Raw genomic sequence first — 18,362 nt, forward strand, 5'->3', positions numbered from 1 at the left:
CCCTGCTGTGACTCGTCAAAACATCTGCGGCGGGATGGGCGTACGGCTTTAAGGAGCATGACAAGGGCCTGAGGAGCACAGATATGCAGAATATATAACGAACTGTGACATTCAGGGCATCATATCAAGCAAGAAAATTAGCACTAATCCTGATGATGGAAATGGCTCACTGTGGCTGCAGGCTGGTCCTTATCTTTGGGGCTGCGACGGTCCAGTCATCGATCTGGCTGAGGAAGCTGGCTTTGACAGGAGCTCAGGTGGAGGAAACGATGGAAGGGGCAACAGAGAATGAGGGAGAGGCTGATAGGATGACTGGCTCGTCTTGGCAACACCTCCCTGGACTCTCGGCTCCCTTCACCTCCTTCCCTTTTTTCTCCCTGTGCCTTCCACTTCTTCGCCCCACAGGACTCAGCGGAGCGATGGACGGAAACAGAGCCCAGCCACCTCCACCTGGTTATTATCAGCCACACACCTGCTGCCTCTTCTCACTGCCTACTTTCCTAACTCTTGCCTCTTTTAGGTCCCTCTTTCTCACTCATCCCTGACTAATGGGGATATCTCATTTTTGAGTTCTGGCAGCATATGTGTGTGCAGTGAGGCAAATTAAAATATTTTGTGTGTCTTCGGTATGTGGTTGTAAGCATGCTGTGTGTCTGTTTCTACCTGATGACACTGACTTGACACATTATCCACAATTCCTCCTCCGCTGGAAGACAAAACGATTTGCCTTTGCGCAAAGTGCAAAGTGAAATGTGCTAAACCAGTCGTTACGATCACTCTCGACTCTCTCCCAACAACCCTGTGATGACTCCAGGTTACCATGACTACTACCTGACATTGGAGGCACCTCTCCATCCATCTGTGCTGTGGCAATTGCTTCTACCTCGCCCCGGCTTTAACCTTCCCTCTCTTCCTCTACCTCCCTTCCATCACTTCTTCCTCCCCGCAATACAAATGCCATTCATTCAGAGCAGAGAGGAGAAGGTCGAGGCTGCTGGCTTCTTTGAAAGCTACCGGCTTAGGAAGAACTGAACTCAGCCGACAAAGGCTGGAGAGAGGGAGCGACAAGCAACAGGGGCTATAAAAAATTCATAGCAAATGGAAAGGCACTGGGAGTCGTACAAGTATGTGAACTGTGCTCTGTAAACTTCTTCTCTCTTTGTTGCCTGGCTCTCCCTCGCCGTGTTGCAGTCATTTTTTCCTATTAATGTTCTCTGCTGGATTCCAGGCCTCCTGACCTTTATTGCATATTCTTTATTGTAAAAACTACTGCGAGAAAATTCAAAGTAAATTCAGTCGCACTGCTGTAAAAGTGGATTTTATGCAACACAGGACTAGAGAACACAATCAGATGAACAGTAAATATCACTATCATTATTATTCTCTCTCACTTTTTTGTCAACCAAAGCACTTTATGTTTCAGTCAGGCCAACATGTGCAATCATTCTCAATAACTGTACTGAAGACACAGCGAGATGTCTTTTGGTCTTTGCTAGAGAATAGAGTCATTTTTATGTACTCTCTGCACTAGCTGATGTACGAGCTACCAGGGAATACACACTGTAATGTCCCCGCTACAGTACATAAAAGCACATCTGAACATCCGGCAGCTGGGCCGGTTGGTAGACGAGCAGAAGCAGCAGAGTTTTCATATCATGCAGTAATTCAAGCAGCGGTTTGCAGAGTAGAGTAAGCAGCAGCCTGGACGAGACCCAGCTCTGTTTAAACAGGCCGCCCCGTTCACTAAGAGTGCAGCTACAGTAATAGGTGGTTTATCATTAAAATGCTGCCAGAGAAAACTGCTTCATGTGCTGTCAGAAGTCTTTCCCTCTTTGATAAGTTGTTCATCATCTGATATTTACAATTGTAAAGTGACCTCCAGCTGGTGATCATTTATACCAATTCATTTGGAACAGAAACAACAATTATTCACAATTGAATTATTTAGATTTTGAGTTGAGGTTTGTTTTTAATTAAGACAATACCCTCATTTATTACTCGGCTTTGTTGAATACTCGATTCTGATTGGTCAATCACATCGTTCTATGGTCTGTTATTTCTTTATAGCTGCTATGGACGCAGTACTAATGTCGGACTCTGGAGGACCGTTTTTGAGTCAAATCATTGATTTCTTAAGTAAGTAGCCGTGTAATAAGCGGGATAATGTACAGCTAGCGGGTCATTGTTGTGAAATAAACCCCTTCATCGTCCTGTCGGGGATTCTTTCACAACAATAACCGACTCGCTGTACATTATTCCTTACTTAACATTAACATACAAGAACATCAACTGAATAAACTACTGTAAGAAACAACCATCATAGAAAAATTTGAACTTTTTTTCTTCTCAAAACATTATTAGTTATGTAATTAATATCATCTGAACAAAAAAAACACAGATTATTATTATTTTTTGGAAAGTTACAGTTAGTTTGCATATTGTTCAAAACGAAAAAGAAGGGAATAAGTGCATTTCCAAAAATGTTGAACTATTCCTATAATGCAGCAGGTATTAGTGCAATATAATGTCAAAGGTTTATATGATTGTAATACACACAGGAGACCACAGAGAACCATTACACCCACAGACCATATAAGGCACAGACACCCAGCTGGGGTTTATGAGTGAGAGACACAGCAATAAGTTCACACATACGTGGGGTTTGACATCGTCCCATGTGGCATCTGCAGTTATGCAACCTAAAGGTCAATCAGAAAATATCCTCTGCTCTGGGTAATACGGCATGAAGTGATGCCGTGAGATACTCACAGCAGCGGCAGCAACGCAGCCTCCCTGAGCAGCAACATACATTAATTAACCCTTTATCTTATCTTCCTGCAACAACCTGGTGAGGAACTGGAGCAGCAGTTAAACCTCAATCTCCAGGTAGCCGTCAACTCTGTTATGCATACACCCACGCACAAACACACACACACACACACACACACACACACACACACACACACACACACACACACACACACACACACACACACACACACACACACACACACACACACACACACACACACACACACACACACACACACACACACACACACACACACACACACACACACACACACACATACGCCTCCACCATGGCCTTATCCCCATGGTAAATTAATTGAGCTAATTAAGGGTCCTTGTGTCAGTTCCATTGCCAGGCAATGTCCGTGCCTTATCTCAATCCCACAATGCACTTGATCACAAGCTGCTGTGTTTGAGACGCTCCCAAGAAGTGATTAATTAATTCATGAGCGCCGGGTCGTTAAGACACACCGCGTCCCTCTGACATCAAAGTGATGGCAGTGAATGCGCGGGAGGATGGCGGTTATGTGGAAAGTTGCATATTCAGAACTACATGATCACACATGAAAGGCCGACAGACCAGCTGAATGTTGGGGGTCAAAGGGCAAAGCTTAGGCTAAACCTTTGAGGGATTTACGAAGCATCTGGCGTCGTCTGATACGTCCAATCAGCATTAATAATTTATCATAAAATGTATTAAAAGTGAATGTTTTAAGCTGATTCACATGCTCTGAATAAGAAACAAAATGTAAACATATTTTTTTCCATTTCATCTGCTCCGTTTTGTTATCTTTAAAGAACATGCAATGCCATTTTTTTATCTTTTTTGACTGCTACGCATCGTAGCTAATTACCGAGCAGAGAAACAACGGAGGGAATTATTCGACTTATTGTCTAAGGAACTGCTCTTTCAAGAGCCATTCAAATAATTGGAGAAAAATAAGCAACTGAAAAAAAAAATGTGTACATATCTATTTGACTTCTTTGTTGTGCCCCCTCAAAGCTTAATGCCACAATAGACCTAAAGAGATTCATTCTTCTCTCCGAGGAAAAGCAGCCGCTTTCAAGTTCGGTTCAGTGAAGCTGCAAGACACAGGGAAAAAATTGCAGCCAAAGACACACATTTGAAGATCAAAGGGGGCTGTATTGTGTGTTTGTGGGTGTGTTTGCATGTGTGTGGGGGAGAAAGAAAGAGAAGGAGCCGCTGTGGACTGCTGCCGTAACCATCAGCTGGTTGAGCCGTGATTAAATTGACTGACGGTGTCTTGTGTGGGAAGTCTGAACTTGACCTCTCTCACCTCCAGACGGCACACAAACCATTCATGTGTGCACACACATACACACACAGAGCTGATAATAAAACACGTGAAAGCATTTCTGCACACACATACACACACAAGCATAAAGACACACAGTTGATCTCTCCATCCTTGAGTGGAGGTGTGAGGGGTGGATGGGCTAATCGGACAGACTCCTCCGGATCCTGGGGGATGTGACCCATCACCTGGCGGAGAAGACAGGCGAATCAGACGGACCAGCTCTTCCCGTTCGCAGCAGGGGGTCTCCTCGGGGAGCGATGCATGTTTGTGTGTTGGCATCTGGGGAGGAAGGGGAGCTCAAAGGTGAACAAAGGTGACACTTGGAAGTTCAGCACATCATCGATTTGAAGCATTTTTGGCTCGAGGGGAAAGTGGGGGAAATATATCAAATAACAAGACAGACCTCAGAAACCATCAGTCATGAGCGACTGGGTTGTGTTCAGAAGATTAGGTCCAGAAGATACTATAGACAGCCTCTTTAAAAGCTCTGCAACGCTCCATATAGATTGTCAACCCATGTGTGTTAATCAGACATCAGGAAGCTTTAGGTCAGTGGAGCAGGGAATGGATTTTTCTCTGGTCCTGACAGGGAGACGCCGTCTGTAATGGTTTCTACCTGTGGAGAAATTAACAAGCCAGTCAGAACAGAGGAACATCAACCGGCGAACTTTCACTCCAGCTCAGAGGCAGAGACGCGGTGAAAGCTGCCCTTAAAATGCACTCACTGGCTCGGAGAAGTTGCCTTGATACTGCAGAGGCCATTTCAAGTGTTTAATTGAACTGTGAAAAGTTGTGAAAAGGATTAATGTATGTAATAAATGAGGCAATATGGAGCCTGTAGAAGACTGGTGGCTATGTATTAGCACATTGGTTTCACTCCCAACTCTTCAAACAACGCCAACTGGGCAACGCCCCTCGGCATCGAAGGCACCTTTTGGTTCACGAACCGGGCTTTCAAATAACTCTAATGTAAACCCCCCTGCGGCATTATTTGACGTTCGGAGCAAGTGACGTGGCATTAATAGCGAGAGAGTCCACTTAGGGAGCGTGGGAGCGGTGGTGGATGGGTCAAACAAACACAAGACTTTCGACCAGGAGACCGGTGTTCATGTCCTGAGTGAAACTAAAAAGAACGTTGACTTATTTTGTCACGTGACTCGCCGGTATCGTCTGTCCCGGGGGTCATGTGAGTCGCTAGTCACGTCAGTCACTAGTATCGTCAGTCACGTGAGTCGCTAGTCAGCGAAGTTAACGTCAACCACGACCATTTCCTAACCCTACCTAAGTGGTTGTATTGCCGACACCTAACTTCCTGTGAAAACAGAAGTTTATTTTGGAAGGACACTATGTTGTAACAAGCGTATATTGACACGCCGTCCCTGTTACGTCCAAAAGTAACGCAAGAGGGGAACCCCGTGTGTCAGTCTCTGATGCCGAGGGACACTGAACAAACGTTGGTATTTGACGAGTTGAGTTGAGTGAGAATGTGTTGATCTAATGTGACTCTGGCTGCAAAGTGAGACATTATTTGAGAGAGGTAACTGTGATTGTGAGCCTACCTGAGCCATAGATGTGCTCTCTTCTTGTCACCAACATATGAATGTGCTGGTTTCTGCTTTTCATAATAGATTCCTAATCAGTTCAAGGCATTATGAAACATGTAACACATAAATGGTATAAAACAGTTTGGTACATGCAAGTCTTTTAACGGACTGACTGAAACACCACAGGTGTAGTAGCAGCGACTGCATCCTCTACATAACAACTAATCTACCAACGGGTTATATTAAAAATTACAATGACCTCAGATACTCCACAAAACAATTGTTGTTTATTCATTTTTCTACGAGCAACTCTGAGGACAAGTACTAATCAGGCAAGAAATGAATTCATTATATTTACTCGCGGCTTTATAGAAAGAAACAATTATAAATAAAGTGTAATGTTTGGCTTCTAATCTGATGCCGTCCAATATGTCGAGGAAAACAAAAACTTTAGTGCAGGTTCTGATTTTTTTCAAGTCTATAAGTCTATAATACAATAACTTCATGCCACATGTACAGGTATGTTGTGTGAGTTAGTTTTTGCTGTAATGATTCTTTTCCCCATGTAGTGGTCAAAATGCATTCAAAAGTTGAGTCTTCGGCAATCTGAGCTTAGTCTTGAAGTCATTGAAGCCTCTTAGCTCACGTCTTTGAACAGTTCACACGTAACGCTTGAGCTCCGCTTTTCCTCTGATCTGGGGCTTTTGTCGGGAAGCTCCAAAACTGTCGGTGAGTGGAAAATCAGGGCTAAAGTCGTGTAGTGTGAACTAGGCATTAAACGCAATTTATAGTCATCTGCCCATGTCTGCAAGTGTCCGCATGGAACATCTGCGTGCAACCCCAAAATTGATCAATTTACATGCTGACTGTACATCTTTTACAGTGTAGTTGTCTTGGCAAGGTATCACTTAGTTTACGGAGTCTCGTGGTTTAAAGCTGAAGTAGGTGAGATTGGAGCAAATATGATTCAAAAAAGGTATTTTTATAAAACGGTCGCTATATCGTGACAGTAGTACATGAAACAGGTAATCTGAAAAAAATCATGTGCCTCTGTGTCCTCCGGTGCTCCTAACGGCATCTGCAAGATTTCACATACCGGAGAAAACAAGCAGTCAGAGCTGATCTGAGGTCTGCTGTCCAGCTGCTGTCTATGAGAGCTGGCTGTCAATCACTCGTGAACTCCGACCAAACGGTCAAACTAAGCAGCGCTGAACAAATATGAATCAATATTATGTTGCGTTAATGCCTATTTCTTGCCTCAAATGTTTTCGGAATCAACAACCCCACTTAAAAAAAAAAAAACTATCCCTTTAACCTATCCTTAAAAACTGCATCAACTGCTGTAATTTCCCTACATGTGGGATGAATAAAGGATTATCTTATCTTATGGTCAATGTGTTAGCAAACAGTTGCACATTTACACATTTGCATTCATTTGGAGTCGTGTTTCTATCCACCAGGCACAATTAAGTCCAATATTCACACCCCTTTTAGCTCTGTTTTGTTCTCCACCAACCCCTGAGGGAACTATCTGACTCATTTGCAAATAAAAGCTTCTTTATGTTCACCAACTAGTTGCAAACCTTGTCTGTCTGCAATTTGTTGCTGTGCAGGTAGTGTACAGTTGGTTTATAAATGCCTTTTTGCTAAAAGAAGCAACCTGCTACGTCCGTAAACAACAGTAAAGTAACAGTAGGCATAAAGTTGGGGGCCTGAAAACCAAAACAATAAGCTACAGATGCTAAAAAGCTCTGTAAAGTTTAAAGGAACTCTGTAATTTTCTGTGGATTCTTTGCTGCAAAAGACACTTTCACATAACACATAGTAATTTGATCCATTATTAATATAAAAATATTGATTAGAGCAGCTTTAACAAGTTGTCAGCGTGCTTCTGGATTCACAGCGATGTGGAGCCTTTAACAGCTAACCTAACACACACTACTACATCTTTACTAAATATTCACTACGCTGCAGACTTGCACTTGCCTTGGGGAGCTTAGTATGGAGTGACTGTGTGTGTGTCTATGGTGGGCTGATGGTTGGCAGCACCTGTACTTAACACCCACTCCTCTGCTTCAGACTCACACACAGCTTTTTCTGTGCACCATAAGTTAAGAATGGTGACAGTAATCCATCTCGTAGCATCCCCCCAACCAGTCACGGCTGTCACCTTTGCCGTTCACCGGATTTAGGGGGCCCTATAGATACCACTGCCACTTATGGCACCCCGGTTCTGCCATGCTCTTGATGCAACACACATTGACAGATAGCTAAAATAGAATTCCAATTTCACTGGGTTCAGCGTGTGATAAAACACAGAGCCCTCTTCAATTGTAGCTAAACGAGATTAAAGAGGAAAAGGGAGGAGGGTGGGGGGCAAATACAGATCATAGCTTTATTAACTATGGCAACAGAATTTTGCATGCAAGGAGAGGTGGAGGAGGGAGGAGGGAGGAGGGGAGGAGGGAGGGGGGTGAAGAAACGAGCATCTTGCGCTTTGCAAGGAATTTATCATAATGTTCGCGCTGCAAGATCATTTGCCTCTTGACAGGATCATTACGAGATCCAGTGCTCCCACGACCATTACGCAATTTCAGCGTTCCTCCTTGGATGGAATTTTAATTGAATTAGCCCGGCTGGTTACACATGGTGCGAACGATAACATTTTCTGTCTATCTGGGCTCATTGAATCCGCTGGGGGGGAGGGAAGTGCTGACGGTTTAAGGCACGCCATGAAAAAAAAGACAAGGTGGTTTTGGTTCATTCCAATCTGCTTTCTTCCGGGTCTCTCTCTCTCTCTGTTGCTCCTTGCCTTCTTGTTCAGCAACAATATACCTGCCATGAAAATCACCGGCCTGGCCTATCTGAGCCAGCTGACGCTCCACTGTATTATACACTCGGAGCCACTCTTCCATCTAAGTGCCCATGTAAGCTGAGGGCAGTGCGAGCATGATGTATGGTTGGGGGGGTAAACGTGTTAGTATTAACACCTCCAGAGAACAAACCTCCACCAGCCACTCAAGTACGTCCCCATAAGAATGATTAATGATGCCGGTCATGTTATGAAAGGCGGGGAGACGGAGGAGGGAAGCTATCAAGCTGCAGGCTGACAAGAAGGGTTCTCTGGACTGTGGACATTTCAAACCTTAATTCTTTGATATTAAATGACACAGCCCATTAAGAGGCTAATGCGGGCCGAGTATCGATAGAAACATTTCAACATTAGTGCAGTTACTATACGAGTTTTGGTACCAATGCCAAAAAACAACTTTTAATGTTAAATGTCGATACACAGGCGGCCATACAAGAGCTTGCTTCATTAATATGCAGCCTAAAACAATTAAAATCATTATCTAAAGCAGAAACTGTCTGATTAAAGAATAAGTAGGGCAGCAATCTGAACAAGTATTATAATTCTAGCTTTGGTACTTGACAATTTCTGATACTACTTCAGGTTCCATAACAAGCCATATCTAAACCCTGTTTTTTAAACAAATTAATTTAACCCCTCAAAAAGCAATCCTTCGCTACACAGCAACACGCTTCATAGTCCTGCAGGGTTAAGGTCAGGTAACAACAGTGCTTCAAACAGCAACAATTTGCCACAAAATCGGTTAATTTCAATAGAATCAGAGGATCACGATCACGGGATTCACTTGTGGAGGTGAAGTAATAGCATTAAGGTCAACTCTAGTGACCTTTGAGCCAGGTAGACTTCATGCTACCGACCGATAGCAAACCTCCTCTGTTGAGGTATAAATTGCTCCACACAAGAGAGGCATAGTTTCCAAGCAGTTATGAAAGAGAAGTCAATGGTAAAAATCACATTCTGAATAACTGCGTGAACTTATTGTCCTGAGGGCGACTGAACTAAACGTTAGCAAGATCGCTAGCTCGGAGAGCAATTTTCCCTTCTTCAATGACTCTTTATTGAATAGAATTATGTAAAATAGTTAGAACAAAATGCCAAGGGGGGAGTAAACAGGAAAATTCAGAACAGAGTAAATAGAAAGAACAACAAATGTTGACCGTTAGTTTCACAGCTCAAATAGTTTCCGAGTAGCCACTGATATACTTGGGCAAAGGAGGACAAAAGTGCCTTCTTGGATGCCCCTATGGTATATAAAACATCTGGAGAGGAGAAAGCATGATGCAGTGCATTAATGGGTGCCCTTAAAGTGGAGGAAACATGGGCAGTGCCATAAAGGTTGCCCCACATGCTAGAAAACTTTCAGCGTGTTGGTGCCCCACCGTGTGCAGCTGGTGCTCTTTTTATTTTTTTTGTCCGCCACTGCGAGTAGCCTTACGTCAACAAGCTTTTAATAGAACCACATATTTTGTGAAGGCGTGCAGATTAATTTTCTCTGTGCCAATTTCTGGCGTGACTAGGTCTTTGTGTTGTCGGTCCATTTTGAATGTTAAGCAAATATAAATGAAAAACACCACTTAGATAGCTATAGCATTACCTTGGTCAATGAGGATGAGCATCTCTTCAAGGTTGCGCAGGTGATCGGACAATCTATGAAAATGAGGAGAGCAGCAGGTGGAGAAAATAAAAAATAAAAATACATATTAGGAATCACAGTAGCCTTGGCCCTAATAAGAACATATCCATGTACTAAATGCTATTATGGGAACGTTTAGTAACAAACCTGCATGACAACTACTTCCTCCATCCATCTATAATAACTGCATAAGTCTGTAATAGAAACCCCAAGCCACATTTTATTTAGCAAAAAATGTTTAATCTCTCCTTGATGCGTGTTTATTTACAAGTAGTAAATCTGCAAAATAGGAAATAACAGAATATTTACACAATGAATGTTAACCTGCAAACTTGTGACAGTCGCTTCAAGTCTGAAACTCTAAAAATGTATCAGAGTTATTGTAGTATTAAAATTCCTTTGCCAGCTCTGTCTGAAATTCATTTGCTTTGCGTTTCCTTGGATGCTATGTAACTTCCATTAAGAAAAAAAAAGAAAATAAACCAAAGGACAACTACTGAATTTTCCAGAATCGGAAGAAAGCAGGAAAAAGAAACTGAAAACAGAATGGTGCCAGGAGTTGCATTTGATTCAACTATGTTTTTTTTTGTTTGTGGAAAGGCAAAAGTGTGACTGAGCATGTCTAAAGAGCTGAGAATTAAACATGAGAAACATGACGGATGTCCTGACTCTGCTCACACTGAAGCCAGCGCAGTAAACTTCACTTGTTCATTTGTTCGGATTTGACAGAAAAACAGCAACTCTCTGTCAAACTGCAGTCGGCGTGTTGTTCTTGTGACAATGCTTGCTTCCTCCTGATGACACCAAACAATCTTAAACAACTGACATGCTGTATACCACCTCCACAACAATTAATACGAGTCAATTATCACATTAACAGTGGAGAACTGGGACATTTCTCCAGAGAAGCGTCCAGACTTGCAGGTCAATCTAAAAGGCAAGCAGCCATGCAAACTATAAACTAGCCAACTCCCTCAGCAGCTCATTTAATCAACCAAATTACAACCAGAATATGACACAAACGGAGCATGAACCTGAGAATGAATTGAGAATGTTTAAGTGTCTTTAGCCTGACAGATCATCCAACTGGCCACAGTGGCCTCGGTTGGTTTTTCCGTCTGTGTGCTTTTGCAGGGAGCGAGTGGATGTGTCCCTACTGTACATTGTGCTCATACTGATCATTCTGCTGTTAACAGCACCGCTGAGCTCTGGCCGCAGCAGTCATCTATTTCCTTGCCATGTGATCTACAGTAAGAGCACCAACATGTACGAATGCAGCAAAAACTCAGCTGTACACTGAAAAAGAAAAAAAACAAACATGTTTTCTATGTTTTTATGTAAGCATATTTTGGTGGAGGTTTTGCAGTACTCATTAAGGTAGATGATTCTAACAGAGATTATTTAAAGGCATAGTTTGGGTGTTTTGAAGTGGGGTTGTTTGCGGTACTTATCCATAGTAGGTGTATTACCTACAGTAGAGGACGGTCGGCACGCCCCAAGCTTGGAGAACAGACAGGAGCACTGGAGCAAAGCAATATACTGCAGTGGACGTGGATGGCAGAGAAACGTATTTTAGCCACCTTAAAGAAAGGCTCGCCTAAGGAAATATATCAGTTTAAGTGTACGCTATATTATTTAGAATATTTTCGCCGGTTAACTAACTAATGGCAGCAGCGGTAGACCAGCAACTCCCATATCCTGCGAGGTAAAATTACAGTTTTTTTCAATGGAGTTTGGCGAGAGCATAGATGGATACAAGGGCTTCGGTTACCCGTCGAAAAGGGCTGTCTCACGGCAAAGCAGTGAAATTATTCTAAATGTAGTGTACTCTTAAACCAAATTTTTTGTTGGTGGGCCTTTCTTTTAGGTGGCTAAAATTAATTTTTCTGCCGGCCCCGTCCACAGCAGTACATTGCTTTGCTCTGGTGTCGGTAACTCCTGTCATCTACTGTAAGCAATACACCTACTATGGCTACGTCCCTTCTCATACAACCCCACTTCAAAACTCCTAAACTATCCCTTTAATGTGTGTAGCTAACATGGTCAGCTGAAACATGGGCAGAGTGGTCCCTCAAGATAGCTTTTTGGCAGGTACAGAGTGAACTATCAAGTCCCGACAGGTATCCAGTTGAACTGGGCTCATATGTATGCAGCTGTAGACGTGTAAACAAAAAGGTGGGTTGACATTAATTTGGGAGGTGTGCTCACTAATCCTTGATGCGAGAGAAGATTGTTTTTTCTTTTTTTTTTTAAGGAACCTGGCGTAAAAATGGACAGCGACAGCATTTATGATCAGCATAAAATGACAGCCCTAATGTTTGATAGAAAAACAAGGTTTACGAGAGTTAAAGCAGCAAGTCACATTTCCATCACAAAGACACAGATGCTCATCTGATGCAACAATTTCATTTTTGATCGAGATCAGGAAAATAAAACCTCGAGTTCGGTCAAGTACTTCAACTTCAGGCTAAACCGAAGAGAATTTTTCGTCTTCTGTGTACCGTAAAAATGTACAATTTACATGTTGAAAATAAAAAGACAAAAAAATAAAAACCTGATTACAAATAAATGGCAAACAGCTTTTGTTCATCATGAAAAAAAAAAGTATACAATTTACAAATGAAAACATCAACAAAAACATTATACAGACCACAGTTTGGTTTTTCGGCAAGCAGAGAAAAAATAAAATTAAAATTAAAATCGGAAAACATGATTTCACCACAAAGTCAAAAACCCTGACTTCAAGACTTCAAAAAAAAGAGAAACAAAGAAATCCTCTTAAGAGAGCAGTAATAAAAAAAGAGCTTAAGCCACACATGGCAATAGGCTAGTTTTGAAACAAGAGCTGCAGGCTGAGGGGAGGATTACTCAGCCTTGTGTAGCTAATGAACAGAGGTGTCGCACCTCTGTATATCTGTCTATACCCCCCTCATGGATAAAAAGCTAAACCCCTGTCTCAAATAGATAGGTTAGAGGTGGAGAGAAACACTCACTATATCTTTACCATGTCCCTCTATTTGGGTATTAACATTGAGGAAATAAAAAAGTGGCTTTAGGCTGAAAACAGCTTTGTTTCACCACTGAGGGGCTCAGCTAAGCTCTACCTGACCTCACTGTCGCTCCTGTAAACAGCATCTGAGAGCGCCAAAGACTTCGGCTCTGCTCTAACAGGACTGCGTCGGGAGAATGGATGACCCTTCAAGGGGTGGATAACACAAACTCCTCGCGGTTAGATATGGTGGCTAAAGGGGCGAACAGAAATATTTCAGGTAGTGCAATGGAGCTACTTCATTGTTCAGTTACTATAACATGATCCACTCGACTGTCACCTCTTGAGCCTCGGGAGAACAGAACCGGCCGCGGCGCCGGATACTAACGTGGCCATGATAAAAGCAACAATCCTGTGAGTATATGTTTGGTTTTATGAAACCAAAGAGATTGCACTGATTGAATTGGAAACAACAGCAACTTCATCATCATCATGACACCATGAATTGTCCCAACTCGGGAAGACGGACGACTCGGCGTCGTCTCGCTTCCAACATCATGATGGGTCGTTACTCAAACAAATCTTTTCAGTCACTAGGCATGTTCATATTTAAAATCATACGGTAGCACATTCCATCTAACAAAATGTCTTTGCACTAAACAACATTCAAAGAAAACATGGCACAGTACGACTTTTTTGTTTCTTTTTCGTTGTTTTTTTTTTTCGTCTACGTTGTTTTTTTCTTCTTTTGTACTTGAAATATCAAATCATGTATTGTTGTTATTTTTATTGTTTGTTGGTTTTAAAATGAAAAACAACAAAAATCTCCCTAACCTTTCTTTAAAAACGTAGCTGTATTTATATATAATATCTATATCGTCTTCCTTTGTAACGTTTCTGTAAATTGTGCAAATTCAGCAGTAATACAAGTGGCGAGAGATCAGAGAGTGGGCAGTTGATTACATCTATACAAAACAAAAAAAAAGAAAACAAAAAATCTAACATCCTTTAAAACTGTGACACCCGTTGGAGTCACATGACCTAGAGAGCCTCTCTCCATTGGCTCATCACAGATTGGTCCATCCTGCGAATGACGCCATATATGGAGTTCTTTTCCAGGCTTCTAATTGTTTCTTTCCTGACAATAGCTTCGTCACGACAAAAACTCCTGAAATCAAAATCAAGCAAACAACAAACACCAACATCCACAATAATCAAATGCTGTCAGTCGACATGTTTCTCCATGTTATGCGTGTGTGGAAATGTCTGGCGTCCCGGTCCCTCACACAGACACGAGCCCACACGCCGTATAGGGCTGCAGACAAACACACACATACACATGTAAGCGTACACAGGCCCGCCCATCTCTGCCGAACCCCCCCGTTTTGCAGTATACTGCTCTAGTCCTTTTTGCAGTTCGTCTGTCGTATTGTTGGGGGTTGGAGTTTTGTTTGTTGTCTGGGTGAGAAGAGCGAGGGAGAGACACAGATGGAGAGGAGGAGTGAAGAGAAGGAGGAGGTGGAGGTGCTGGATGGTCCTCAGCTGCTCAGGGCCATTGTGTCGATGACCTGCTCCAGCTTGCTCCTCAGTCTCTGTCTCCTCGCCTGCTCGTCCCGCTCCAAAGCCGACAAGATCTGAAGGATAGATAGAGGAGGGGGTCAGTCAATGTCACAGTGTGCCTGCTTTTGCTTTCAAAACGTGGAGTCTGTCTACCCAAACAAGGCAGTCAGAGGACACCAACATGCCACCCGGCTGGTTCATTATTGATACAAACTATAAATATACAAGCTGATATTCAAATAATGGCCAGAATGGACAAATAAAGACCTGTAGATTATCTGTAGCCTAGGACAACAGGCTCTCACACGGTCAATACAACATAATGTACCTTTCCACTGCACTAATTCCATCAGTCCAACAACAGTCAGGCCATACTCACCACTACACTGCTCTGAATTTCTATCTTCAGTGTTCATATAGATATTACAAAATAAAATTCATGGACTGTCACGTACTTATACAAGCACTATATTTTTTTCATTTTTGAGGACATTTAGTCCACACAATGGGTTGCAAACTTGGCAACTTTGTTGCGACTTTTTTAGACCCTCTTAAGGACTTTATTTCTAAAAAGCGACTAGCAACAAATTTAGCGACTTATCAACATCAGGGAAATTCCCAAGGGCACGGGGTCTCTCCCTCTCCTCTTGCGGCGTGCACAGGTAGGCAGTCAGCCAACACAAGTACTAAGCTTTATGCAAATTATGTGCGATGACGTCACCAATATGCAAATGAGCGCATGACGTCATCGAGCGACTTTTAGAGCTAGTGCTAGCTACTATCATTGGAAAAGAGTTGGCAACACTGTGCATGCTGTCATAAATGTGCACACAAATATTAGGCTAATTGGTCAGTAGTATGCGAGATTAGCTGTGGACAGATACACACATGGACACACGCACACACGACCAAACTCATAAATATCATCTGACAGACCACGCTGAGGGCCCAAAGCCCACAAGGAACGCTTTTGAAGCTGTCAGCACATAACGACACACGACAGGGCACACACTGTCACTTTACAGTGATTATTAGCTGTAGTTTTGTCAACGCCGATTTACTTTGTTAGTGCAAAATAAACAATTCCAAGAGTAAGTGCTTGTAAAATGAAGAAATACCAACTATCAGGGTTAAATAGTGAGCTGTTGTTAAACGGCTGCCATCTCACCTCATCCTTGTACTTGACTATGTAGGAGTAGATCTCGTTTAGGGCCGACATGCTATTGAACTGGTCGACGTGCAGGCGCGACTGCTCCGCCAGGTAGGCACTCATGTCCTGGTCACTGATGGCCGGCATCCTGGAGATGTCAGAGTAGTACCTGGAGAACAAAAACACACAGTTTAGATCTTGACAAATTTGATTTAAAATAGCTTTTAAGACAAAACAAATGTAACACATGCTGGCGTACCTCTCTACCCAGTTCTTATAGTTGGGGATATCTTTAGCGTAGAGCAGCTTGTTGGAAGGCGAGTCCTTCCCTAGCTTATGCTCTGATGTTGAACAGGAGTCCATGAAGGTCTGAGCCACCACAGACAAGCAGGCGTCTGTAATGCTGTTCTTATGGATGTCAAAGACAAACTGGGGGTTCTTGATCACGTTCACCCAGAACCGCAGAGGAAGACTGGGAGGATTGAGAGAAGAGTTGCACAGTTAGAAGGACTATTAAGGTGCAAAGAGCAGAAAAGGACGAGTCTGAGTGATAAATCACCTGAGACAAATAGTACAGAAATAGTACATTCTGCTGCAATACCACTGTGAAGTGTTGCATATTTGCTGGCTTACAGTCAAAAATGTTTTCATACTACAGCAAGTTTTTCACAACTCTAATGAGACACAAACCAGCTACCGAAATACTCCCGTCGATGCCCTCTCACTGACTCACCAGTTGCTCTTCCAAGTGTGCCGTACATCAGAGTCTGATATGGAGTGTTTGTCCGCCTGCTCGTCCAAGAAGTCAAACATGTACTTGATGGCGAGAGGCAGAGCGCTTCCTCGGTGCGCTGTGCTGAAGATGGTCTCGAACAGGTCGTCCACAAACTTCTGGAGCGTACCCTGAGCAGGAAGAAGGAGAAACAACGCTGGCTTAGTTAGTGCGCAAAAAACATTTGAACTCTTCTTATCTGTGTTTATAGATCGATTTAATGTCTCTAATATGTTCCAGTTCTATAACCGGCTGAACCATCTGAAAACAAACTAGCCCACATGCTGTGTATTTTAAATATCGGAGAAATTTAAGGAGAGACACCCCAGGCAAAAACATGCACTGGTCAATTTTGCTTCCATGACATGTCTTCTTTGTTTATTTTACTACTTTGTTTATTTGCATCTGTAGATTTCTTTTAAATTCACCAAAAGTTAGCATTAAATAATGACTCAATTACATATTCAAAGATACATTTTCGGAAAACTTGTAATACAAAAAAAAATTGTCATAATGTAAATTTCACTTGTAGTGACTTGCAAAATGTCTAGAGAATTACAAAACATATGTTAAAAGGCTGTTTTCTCAAAATGAGTTTTTTCTCAGACTCTGAGCCAGAAATCTCCATTTCAGTAACACTTACATAAACCAAACTTTCCAATTTCATTCCTATCTATATTCTGAAAGTTTATCCAGAGGGGTTTGTTCATATATCATTCATAGCCTGATTTATAAAACATTTTATTCCTCAAAACATGGCAAAAATGAAATGATTTTTCATGGCTTTTGACATTATTTTCTGATTTATGGAGTGATAAAAAGAGATATCCAAAATTCCCTCAGTAAAAACCTTTGATTCTAATATGTTAACAAAATGAAACAAGAATTTTAAACCTGGCTTTATCCAATGTTCAGATTTCTGTTGTGAAAATGTATGCAAATTAGCACAAATTTAATAAGATAATGGCTATTTTACTGGCACGTGCACAGATAGACCCCAGGTAGTGCTCAAGGACCTGCCCTTTTGACCTCTGACTAGATAAGCGCCCTTTTTGCAAGACCGTTTCTCTATTTTTCTAATTATTTATATATATTATAAAGGTACAGAACACAGTTGAGTTATAACACCACTAAACAACATCGTCTTCTCGTATATTCCTCTTTGCTGGTGATGGTCTGGCTGGAGGCGATGGCTGTCAGTAGCAGGTGTTTGAGAATGACGGCGCTTTGCTTTCAGTGCTCCAACTTTCTGAGACTTTGTGATGGTGCTCAGTGTTCTTTACAGTGTTTAGGATGAGGCCCAGTGTGAGTTCAGCCTAAGGCTGTTCTGCAATGTTTTTCACCACATCACACAACTCTGGAGATTCTGAATCCTCACAAATTCCTCTGAAGTTGAAACGACTTGATATTTCCCACAAGCGTTCCGGGCCACCTTTCACAAAACCTTATTTAAAACCAGCCAGAAGTTGAATCTGCAGTTTTGTACTCGTTCACACATCCACAAATCAGCCTCCTAAACACACAAAGCTGTGAGGGCTGTAATAAATAAGAATAAACTGCAGCGCTCCGAGTTCCCCCCGTCGTCTTCCCCCGGCTTGCATGTTAATCATTTCCCAATCGAGGCAGCATTGATGCCGCTAACCTTGCACTTTCCTACCTGGAGCTGGAACAATGGAAATCTACAGCTAATGAGTGAAAAATCAGGGGAGAGG

At 42.4% G+C, this 18,362-nt stretch overlaps 1 protein-coding gene across 1 annotated transcript in view; it reads right to left on the bottom strand.

Annotated features, from left to right (window-relative positions):
- Positions 1 to 12,566: 12,566 nt before the first annotated feature.
- The window catches only part of plxna1b (plexin A1b), a 229,691-nt gene continuing 223,895 nt past the window's right edge, over positions 12,567 to 18,362 (bottom strand). The window contains 4 exon segments of the mRNA XM_074629397.1: positions 12,567 to 14,802; positions 15,897 to 16,047; positions 16,138 to 16,350; positions 16,612 to 16,781. Of these exon segments, the coding sequence (XP_074485498.1) occupies positions 14,707 to 14,802; positions 15,897 to 16,047; positions 16,138 to 16,350; positions 16,612 to 16,781 (630 nt within the window). The 3' untranslated portion in view covers positions 12,567 to 14,706.

Source organism: Sebastes fasciatus, chromosome 1 (assembly GCF_043250625.1).
Source record: "Sebastes fasciatus isolate fSebFas1 chromosome 1, fSebFas1.pri, whole genome shotgun sequence".
Taxonomy (NCBI): domain Eukaryota; kingdom Metazoa; phylum Chordata; class Actinopteri; order Perciformes; family Sebastidae; genus Sebastes; species Sebastes fasciatus.